The 10,376-nt window shown below is 48.4% G+C and overlaps 1 protein-coding gene across 1 annotated transcript; it reads right to left on the minus strand.

Moving 5' to 3' along the window:
* Positions 1-5,834: 5,834 nt before the first annotated feature.
* Positions 5,835-7,252, minus strand: LOC144165339 (uncharacterized). Its single transcript, XM_077695447.1, has 2 exons — positions 6,048-7,252; positions 5,835-5,847 (listed from the first exon to the last, which is right to left on the minus strand). The coding sequence occupies exons 1-2, from the start codon at positions 7,244-7,246 to the stop codon at positions 5,835-5,837; spliced, it is 1,212 nt and encodes a 403-aa protein (XP_077551573.1). The 5' UTR covers positions 7,247-7,252.
* Positions 7,253-10,376: the final 3,124 nt, after the last annotated feature.

Consider the following 10,376-nt stretch of genomic DNA (forward strand, 5'->3'; position numbering starts at 1 on the left):
CGTAGGGACTTCTTTTCACAACAGGCTTTATGTTTCAGGAAAGTGTTTGTGTAGTGTGCTGAACTGGACACGTGTTGGAAGTGTTGTGCGAGTGTGTCAGCCTGGTCTTCGAGTGTGTCCCCTGTAGTGCTGACCAGAGGCAGGCTGTGTGTTTGTTGTCCCTTGAGTTTACTTATTTGTGTCCATACTTTCCTTGTGTCTGTGTAAGAGTTTATTGATGTTATGAATGTACGCCAACTCTCTCGTTTTGCCCCACGGCGCACACGTTTTCCTAACGCCTTGGCCCGTTTGAACAAGAGGAGGTTTCCGGACGTGGGGTACCGACGGAGGATACCCCACGCCTTGTTCTGGGCCTCTCGCGCCCGCCTACAGTCCTCATTCCACCACGGCCTCCGCTGGTTGCGCGGGGCACCAGAGGCGTGGGGAATGGACCTTTCGGCGGCGTCGAGGATGTGCGCCGTGAGTTGTGCGGCTTCATCTACGTGTAGGTGTCCTATGCATGTGTGGTGTAGTTTGGATGTCTCTGTAAATGTATTCCAGTTAGCTCGTCCTTCATTGAACCTATTATGGGAAGATGGACTGCATGGGCCTTTACCTATGTATGTAAGTGAGGTGGGGAAGTGGTCACTACCGTATGGGTCAGTTCCCACACCCCACTCGAGAAGAGGAAAGAGAACTGCGGAGCCAATAGCCAAGTCAAGACATGTGTATGTGTTGTGTCCTATGTTATGATATGTAGGCTGTTTATTGTTGAAAAGGCATGCTCCTGAAGATGTAAGGAATTTCTCTATACGGCGACCTCGGGCATCAGTGCGAGAAGAGCCCCAAAGAGTGTTGTGAGCATTAAGGTCGCCTGTCAGGATGTATGGTTCGGGCAGCTGGTCAACCAGGGCCTCGAAGTCAGAGCTTAAAAGTGAAACATCAGGAGGAATGTATATGGAGCATACCGTTATCAACCTATTAAATATTATCAAGCGTATTGCTACAGCCTCAATGATAGTGTTCAGAGTGACAGGGTGGCATGCTAGGGATTTCCGGACGATTATGCCCACACCGCCAGAAGAGTGTGTGCAGCCATCCCTGTCTTTCCTGTATACCAGGTAACTATTCAAGAAATTTGTGTGTTTAGAATTCAAATGTGTTTCCTGAACACACATTACACTTGGCTGATTGGTATGAAGAATCTCATACACATCGTCAAGATTATTCATAAGGCCTATGCAGTTCCATTGAACAATATTTTCTTTTCCCATTATTTAGTGTGAGAGCTACTGGAGTGTGTATGTTTATGTGTCGTGATTCGGGGCTGTGACTCTTGGATTGGGCTTTTTGGGCGGCCTATCTGTAGGCTTGGACGACGGAGGCCGCTCCTTGCGCTGTGTTGCAGGCAAGAACGGCACGACGTCCATCTCGTCGTCCGATGTCCTGGGTGTGCCCGTCGAACCGGGCCCCCCGGGCTTGGCCCCCCTTTGGGGGCCCTTCGTTTGGCCCGCCACCGCCGCTGGTGTCGGGGGCACCAGAAGTGGCACGTGCGGTGCGGTGGTGGTGGGAGCCGGTCCGGGGCCCGTGGTGTCCATGGCACCCTCCAACGCACTGGACGATGGGGAGGCACGGACGGGAGGGGCACCGGTCCCGACGGAAAAGGTTGCCACCACAACCGCTGCTGGCTCAGCGAGCGGTGTGGAGGCGGGCTGGGTCGCCAGAGGCAACCCGGCGGGGGCGGGGGCGGGACCAAGTCCGACTCGCGGTACTGGGTCCCCGCCGAAACCAGACGCCGCTCCGCCCCCCGGCGAGCTGCGTCGGCGTACCTCCCCAAGGGGAAAGAGGCGAACCTCTTTCGCGCCTCGGGGAAGGAGATGTTCTCAGTTACTTTCACATGGATGATCTTTTTTTCTTGGTGAAACTTCTCACAGCTACGGGAGTATGCCGCGTGCGGCCCCTGACAGTTTGCGCAGGTGAAGGTGGTGGAATCACATTTTTCAGTGGGGTGGTCGTGTGCGGCGCATTTTGCGCAGGTCTGTTTGCCGCGGCAAGAAGTCGTAGCGTGCCCGAACCGCTGGCACTTGTAGCAGCGGCGCGGGTTAGGTATGTACGGACGTACACCACACCTAATGAAACCAGCATTGATGTTGTGTTGTGTTGTGTTTTATGGCGCATAAGCAACTAAGGCTATCATGCGCCAAACAAAAGGTTTTGTGTTTTTTGTGGATAATAACCGATTGCTTTATCTTGTTATAGCTTGTTTAGAAGTGTAGCTTCTTTTAAAAAACTAAAGACAGAGGGAAGTTTGACAACAGCATTCTCTCCTAGAAGTAGGCTGGGGTGAAATGGAATTTGCTCGCTGTAGAACAGCCTAAAATGTTTTTTCCTCAAGGCCTCGAATTTCGTACATGAGAATAAGATGTGATTTACTGTAAGTTCCTGGTCACAATCTTCACATCTCGGTTTGTCTTGTTTCATAAGAAGAAAGTTATGTGTAAGATGTGTGTGTCCAATGCGGAGACGGCATAAAATCACTTCTTTGAGGCGTTCTTCATGTCTGCTTGATTCCCACTCTTCTATCGTGGGTTTAACCAGGTGGAGTTTGTTGTCGATTTCCTTATCCCATGAGGACTGCCAAGTTTCCCTCAGTTTGCTCTGTATAAATTTCATGCAGTCGCTGTGAGGAATCTGTACTGTCTCTATTGTTCCGTTACCCGCCTGTGCGGCACATACGTCGGCTCTCTCATTTCCTTTGATTCCCACATGGCTAGGGACCCAGCACAACTTAATTTCCTGTCCTTGTGTTGTGATTGTTACCAAATTGTGTATTATTTCTCCTACTAGAGGTTGAGCTGCATTTTTGTATTGCACTGCTGTGACTGCGCTGAGAGAGTCTGTATATATAATACTGCGTTTAATTTTATTCCTCATTATCCTTTCTACCGCCACAGCAATGGCATAACATTCAGCTGTGTAAACCGAAGCGCACTGGGGTAGCCTGATCACCTTTTCCCATTTCCCTTGCACTACTGCACTCCCAACATAGCATGATGTTTTGGAACCGTCTGTGTAAAATGAGGTGTAGTCTTTGTATTTTTCGTTTAGGGCCAAAAATTCCTGCAAAATATGTTCTTGCGGTGTCTGCTTTTTTTGAAGGCGTGTTAGTGTGAAGTCACATGTTGTAGGAAAACTATACCAAGGGGGTAGTTGGTTCTGTCTATGGGAAATTTGAGGTAATGTGTGCAGCGTAGTGAATTCTTGGCATCTCTCTTCAAACCGAAGAAGCAATGGTCTGATAGCTTGGGGTTTATTATTGAACAGTGTTCTAGATGGGCATTTTGTAACTATGGGGTAACACAGATGTTTCGGCAGTGAACGGATCTTTAGTACGTATGAGCATGTGAGCATTGTTCTTCTATATGTGAGTGGTGGTTCATTTGTTTCTACGTAGAGGCTGTTTATTGGGGATGTCCTATACGCCCCAGACGAGAGACGTAAACCTAAATTGTGAACGGGATCCAATCGTTTCAAGTAGGACTGTCTCGCGGAGCCATAAACAATGCTACCATAGTCTAGGCAGGAGCGAACAACGGAGCGATAAACTTGTAGAAGGCATGATCTGTCGGAACCCCAGTGTTTCCGTGACAGAACCTTAAGTATATTTAGAGCTCGCGAAGCTTTCTTTTTAAGCATATTGATGTGGGGCAGGAAAGTGAGTTTTTTGTCGAACATTATGCCTAGAAATTTGTGTTCTTTTTGTATGGGTAAGTCGGTTTCCTTGAGGTGTAGGGTCGGATTGGTCTGTAAGCCTCTTTTGAGAGAGAAGAGAATAGCCACTGTTTTGCATGCTGAAAACTGGAAACCATTTCTGTCTGCCCATGTTGTCAGTTTGTTTATAGTCAACTGTACTTGTCTCTCGCAAGTTGCTACATTGGAAGATGTACAAGCAATTTGAAGATCATCAACATAGACAGAGTACATAATCGACTTTGGAATTATTTTGCATATGGAGTTCATTTTTACAACGAACAGTGTTGTGCTTAGAATACACCCTTGAGGGACCCCGTTCTCCTGTACAAATGTTCTCGAGAGGGTTGAGCCCAGGCGTACTTGAAATGAACGGTTTGCCATGAAGTCATTCAGGCAATTCAACATTCTTCCACGGATGCCTAACTCTACTAAATCCCGCATTATTCCAAACCTCCACGTAGTGTCATAAGCCTTCTCCAGATCAAAAAAGACAGCAAGACAGTGTTGTTTGTGTATGAATGCTTCTCGTACGGTATTTTCGAGGCGGACAAGATGATCAGTTGTTGAGCACGCCTTTTTAAACCCGCACTGGTGAATGTCAAGAAGTTTTTGATTGTAGTACAAAACTTAGCCTGGTATTCACGACAAGTTCAAAAGTTTTGGCTAGACAGCTCGTGAGGGCTATTGGTCTATAACTACTTGGGGAGGTTGGCGGCTTTCCGGGTTTGAGTAAAGCTACAATGAATGCTTTTTTCCAGGCTACCGGCATCCTTCCCGATACCCAAACTTTATTAAAAACTTCAGAAGTACTTCTACAGAAGGACCCGAAAGATGTGCGAGCATTTCATAATGTATATCATCTGGGCCGGGTGCAGTCTGCTTACCGGCCGGTAGAGCTCTCTTCAATTCTTGGAGCGTTATTAAACTATTATAAGGTTCGTTTATACCACCGTGTGTTGGAAGTTTTTGTTTCTCTACAGTGTGTTTGTATTTTAAAAATGCTTCTGCATAATGCACAGAACTGGAGACGCTGGAGAAATGTTCTCCCAGTATATCCGCCTGCTCTTCTAGGCTACTTTGTACACCAGGTGCTGTTAGAAGAGGAACTGTAAAAGGGGAGTACGTGCCATTGAGTTTCCGAACTTGCTCCCACATTTTTTTTTATGTGACTGAGCTGTTTATAGACGAGACGTAATTTTTCCATGAATCTTTCTCGGCATTCCGCCGAATGTATCGGGCTTTAGCTCGTTTCCTTTTAAACTCTAATAAATTTTCTTGCGTTGGATATCTTCGCAAGACTCCCCATGCTTTGTTTTGCTGCTTTTTGGCTTCCTTACACTCTTGTGTCCACCATACTTTGTTGTTTTGTCTCACCATTCCCGGGGACTGTGGAATAGCTAAGCGTGCAGCCTTAAGAATGCAAGATGTAAACCTTTCATTCAATTCGTCGATGCTCAGTGTGTCCGAAAAAACTTGGTCTAAAGTAGCTTCGGAAGTAAAAAGACCCCAGTCGGCAAACTGAAGTTTCCACCTGCGTGGTTTTGTCGGGATAATGGTTGGTGATGATGATGTTACGCTAATGATTACAGGTAGATGATCGCTCCCGTATGGGTTATCAATGACATCCCACTTAATATCGCTAAAAACACTCGGTGAACTAAAGGATAAATCTATGCAGCTCATTTTCCCTGAGCTTGGAGAGCAGTATGTAGGTTTGCCGGTGTTTAAAAGACAAACATTATTGGATAAAATAAAATCCTCTAAAATCTGCCCCCTTGCGTCAGTTTTTTCGCTCCCCCAAAAAGAAGAGTGGGCATTAAAATCGCCAACTATTAAAAAAGGCTCCGGTAGTTGGTTTACCAAGTCTTCAAAATCTTGCAGTGTTACTGTGAGGTGTGGTTCAATGTACACGCAGCACACTGTAATTGTTTTAAATGCAAGCAGGGTGACCGCCACTGCTTCTAGCCTAGTTTTAAGTTTGTCTTCTCGAGTTGCTATGCCATTTTGGACAATTACTGCCACTCCGCCCGAGAGCCTACTCGCCTGCTCTCGGTCGCAGCGAAAGACCTGGTAACCTTTGAGTATATTATGGTGTTTAGGACCTAAGTTTGTTTCCTGAACACAAACGGCTACAGGAGAGTGTGTGGCGAAGATGTCTTTGATGTCATTTAAATTATTTAAAAGTCCTCTGCAATTCCAGTGGACAATGAATGCCATGCTGCTTTTTTTGGTGGGGTGAAAACTAGGTTTTCGGTCCTGTGATTCGGGGCTTGTTTCTCTTTATGTTGTCTAGGGAGTTCCGCCGCTCATCCGACGTAGAGGGCGCAGAACCTCCTTCAGATGTGTCCATCGTCTCTTCGGAGACGCTGGAGGTTCGTGCAGAACGCACGTGTGTCGAACTGTTTGACCTCACCGTGTGGGGTGAGGCCTTGGAGACTGCCGAACCAGAGGTCCGTGCAGCCCGCTTTGGAGGTGGTGGCGCAGCGCTAGCTGCTTCCACCGGGGGCGCGGGGTGCCTTGCTGGAACCTCACTCTGTGTGGCTTCAGCAAGCGCCGAAGACCGCTGTGATGCTGCGCCCTGTTGCACCACAACGGAGTAGGGTCGCGTATGCGCCGAGGAGAGTCGCCTCCGTGCTTCGCGAAATGTCAGGTTCTCTGTTACTTTGAGTGTTATTATCTCTTTTTCTTTTTTCCATGCAGGGCAAACACGTGAGTACGCTGCGTGGTTGCCCTCACAGTTTACACAAAGATATGTTTGGGCTTGACAGTTTTCAGGAGGGTGTTCATGAGAGGCACATTTCGCACATGTCTGTTGGCCCCGGCAGTTCAATGAGCCGTGGCCATAGCGTTGGCATTTGTAGCATCGCCGTGGGTTGGGGATGTAGGGTCGAAGTTTCATTTTGGTATAGCCCACCTCCACAGATTCTGGGAGGATGCTTGATGCAAAGGTGAGGACGATATGCCTTGTCTGAATTTCTTTGTTTTCTCTTCTGATTTTGATACGGTAGACATTTGTCACATTTTGTTCCTTCAGACCTTCTAGAAGCTCTTCCTCGGACACATACTTTAGGTCGTCATCTGAGATGACTCCGCGGACTGTATTTAGTGATCGGTGCTCACTGACAGTTACAGGAATTTCTCCGAAAGAAGTTAACGCTGAGAGCTTGTCGAGCTGATGTTTGTAAAGTACTTCGAGTAGAAGGTCTCCATTTGCAAGCTTCTTGATCTTATAGCCTTCCCCAATGGTGGCAGTTAGGGTCTTTGCGACTAGAAATGGCGACACAAGTCGGGCAGTCTTCTCTTCGTCACTGCTGTGTATTACGTGGAAGCGTGGAAAGTTGGCAACGTTCTTCGTGAAAAACTGGGCGGTTGCATCGGTGCCTCCTCTTTTACGAGAGGGATCAGATGGGCGAAAAAAGGAAGCCATAAATTGAAAAAACTGTTCGGCCATGGTGCCAGCCACCCACCATGGAGCCCAACAAGGGGACGGGACATGAACTCGTGACCAAGTCATGCCTACGCCAGCTGTACACCGCGACTATAACCAAATATGGCTGAACACAGGGTTGTCTGCCACACAAGGTTAACCCTAGCCGCCAGGAAAAAAGGAAACTGAGAAAGAACGAGACGACAGGAAAGTTGTTAGAGAGAAGATAGGAAAGTGAAAGGTTGAAGGGGAGGACAGGAAAAGGCGACTGCCGATTCCCCCCGGGCGGGTCAGACCGGAGGTGCCGTCTACGAGAAGCGGAGGCCAAAGTGGTGTGTTGCCTTCGCCAAGGGGCCTTAAAGGTCCAAGCACTCGGCGTCGGCTCAACCACCAGGACCATCTTTTCCCCGGTCACGGCGCTGCCACTTACGGCTAGACGTGGGTGCTCGGGGTCCGTGGTGTCGCACAGTACACGCAAACATCTGCTTTAGCAGATGCCCCCTGCGGGGAGCATTGATGTGATCAGGAAGTTTTGAACTGCTGAATGTTAAGATTATGTGCTTTGTGGGTATTTCTACATTGTCGCGACGGATGGCGATTCTCCTGACAGCTGTTACGCCCTGATCCTTCAGACCTTCTAGAAGGTCGGCCTCTGTTTCACTTAGCAGATCTGGTTGAGATATCACCCCCTGCGAGCTGTTGAGGCTGCGGTGGGGTGTGACAGTGATGTCCAGATCTGCCATGCGGGTTTGGGTCAGGAGATTTGTGGCTTGCTGCTGCGTCTTGACTTCAACCAACACTTCGCCTGTTCGTAGTTTTTTTGCCTCGAAAGATTTGCCAACAATTCCTTCAAGGAACTTGGAGACGAGGAATACAGATTGGGAGGAGACGGGTTTGGATTTGTCGATTGATTCAAGGACCAAAAAACGGGGATAGTTATCATGTTTCGGAACGTTGATAGTTGGTAGGGGTGGAAAGGAAACTTCGGTGCGGCCCCTTTTCGGGGGCCGATCACGTCTGGGGGGGGGGTTTTGAAAATTCCATATGATACATTGGAAAGCAGGGAGACGGGGGTACTTTCTCCTTTGACCTTACCCTGGTAGTCAAAGAGGTCCCGGAGCTCCCTGCCTGGTAGACAGGCAGGGAGCCCATCGGCCGGAGCTTGACCAAGGTTCCGACGGCCACCGTTTACGGCTTCTACCCTTCACCTTAAAAACACCTCGCCACGGTTGGACACGGCTTATGTTGGGAGCTCGGGGTCCGCGGTGTCGCTGCTCACCATCACCATGAATACTCAAGGTGCCCCGTGCGGGGAGAAAAGGATGATCTGTACACATCTAAAAACGAAGCACTTAGATCCGAGGCTCGCTCTCTCACTCTAAGTGAAAAGGGCAGAGGAACGGATGGGCGATTTTCAAAGAGCAGAGATGTTGATGTATCGTTAAAGACAGGATAAAAAGGATGATTATTCAGTGATGAAATTTTAAAAGCATATAGCAAGTCCATGTACGTTCTTTGGTTCTCAAGGCTCCACTTATCACACTCGACATACAGACTCTCGACAGGGCTAGTGCCAAAAGCACCCGAGGCGAGACGAAGCCCCAAGTGTAGCACTGGGTCAAGCATTCGCAACGCTGTTTTAGTCGCCGACCAATATACCACACTGCCATAGTCTAAACGAGACCCAACCAATGCAGTATACAAGCGAAGCAGGAGTTCTTTGTCGGAACCGTAGGATTGGTGAGAGAGAACCTTAAGTATATTCATTGTTTTGAGACATTTATTTTTAAGTTCCTTGATGTGGGGAATGAATGTGAGTTTGTGATCAAACACAACACCTAAGAACTTGTGCTCCTTGTTCACAGGAAGCGACACGCCATTAAGATGAATGTCTGGGTCCGGATGGACACCGCGCTTCCTGGAGAACACAACGCAGGAGCTTTTTACCGGATTCAATTTAAAACCATTCTTGTGTGCCCAGCCGGCAAGTTTCTTTACACCAAGCTGGACTTGACGTTCGCAGATTGACATATTGCATGATTTATAGGATATCTGGACGTCATCTACATACATGGAATAAGAGATTGTAGGTGGCAGTGCCTTACCAAGAGAGTTCATTTTTACTATGAAGAGAGTGCAGCTCAACACGCCACCTTGTGGCACGTCATTTTCTTGCACGTGAACCTTTGAGAGTGCACCACCGACTCTTACTCGGAACGTTCTGTCTGACAAGTAACTGACAAGAGCGTTCAACATGTTACCCGAAACACCGAATGACTTGAGGTCCCTAAGGATCCCATAACGCCAAGCGGTGTCGTATGCCTTCTCAAGGTCGAAAAACACAGTTAAACAATACTGCTTGTGCGCGAAGGCATCCTTGATGTACGAGTCAAGAGCTAACAGTTGATCGTTCGTCGATCGCCCCACCCTGAAGCCTGCCTGACAGCTCTCGAGAAGACTGTTGTACTCAAGGAAGTACACGAGCCTGCGATTTATCATCTTCTCGAAGAGCTTGCACAGGCAGCTTGTCAGGGCAATAGGAGGGTAACTTGAAGGGATGACGGGTCCTTTCCCTCCTTCAGGAAAGCTACAACTATAGCCTCCTTCCAAGAGTTTGGAATGTGCCCCGAAAGCCATATCTTGTTATATAGGTGTAAGAGTGTTAGAAGCGTGTCTGCGTGCAGGTGTTGTATCATTGTATATGTAATGTTGTCTGGGCCTGGAGCTGAGGGTTTACACGTGCTCAGGGCAGCCCTCAGCTCATGTAGTGAAAACAGGGAGTTGTAAGAAGTCTGATTTGTTGTTGTCGTGTAGTGACTTCTTTTCACTAGAGTCTTTATACCTCAGGAAAGTGTTCGTGTAGTGTGCTAAACTGGACACGTGTTGGAAGTGTTGTGCGAGTGTGTCAGCCTGGTCTTCGAGTGTGTCCCCTGTAGTGCTGACCAGAGGCAGGCTGTGAGTTTGTTGTCCTTTGAGTTTGCGTATTCTCGTCCATACTTTCCGTGTGTCTGTGTAGGAGTTGATGGATCTTATGAAGGAACGCCAACTCTCTCGTTTTGACTCACGGCGCTCACGTTTTCCTAACGCCTTGGCCCGTTTGAACAACATGAGGTTACCCGACGTGGGGTATCGATGAAGGACACCCCACGCCTTGTTCTGGGCCTCTCGCGCCCGCCTACAGTCCTCATTCCACCACGGCCTCCGCTGGTTGCGCGGG

This window comes from Haemaphysalis longicornis, unplaced genomic scaffold (assembly GCF_048455015.1).
Source record: "Haemaphysalis longicornis isolate Haplotype H1 unplaced genomic scaffold, Haemaphysalis longicornis Haplotype H1 scaffold_14, whole genome shotgun sequence".
In the NCBI taxonomy this organism is placed as follows: Eukaryota; Metazoa; Arthropoda; class Arachnida; order Ixodida; family Ixodidae; genus Haemaphysalis; species Haemaphysalis longicornis.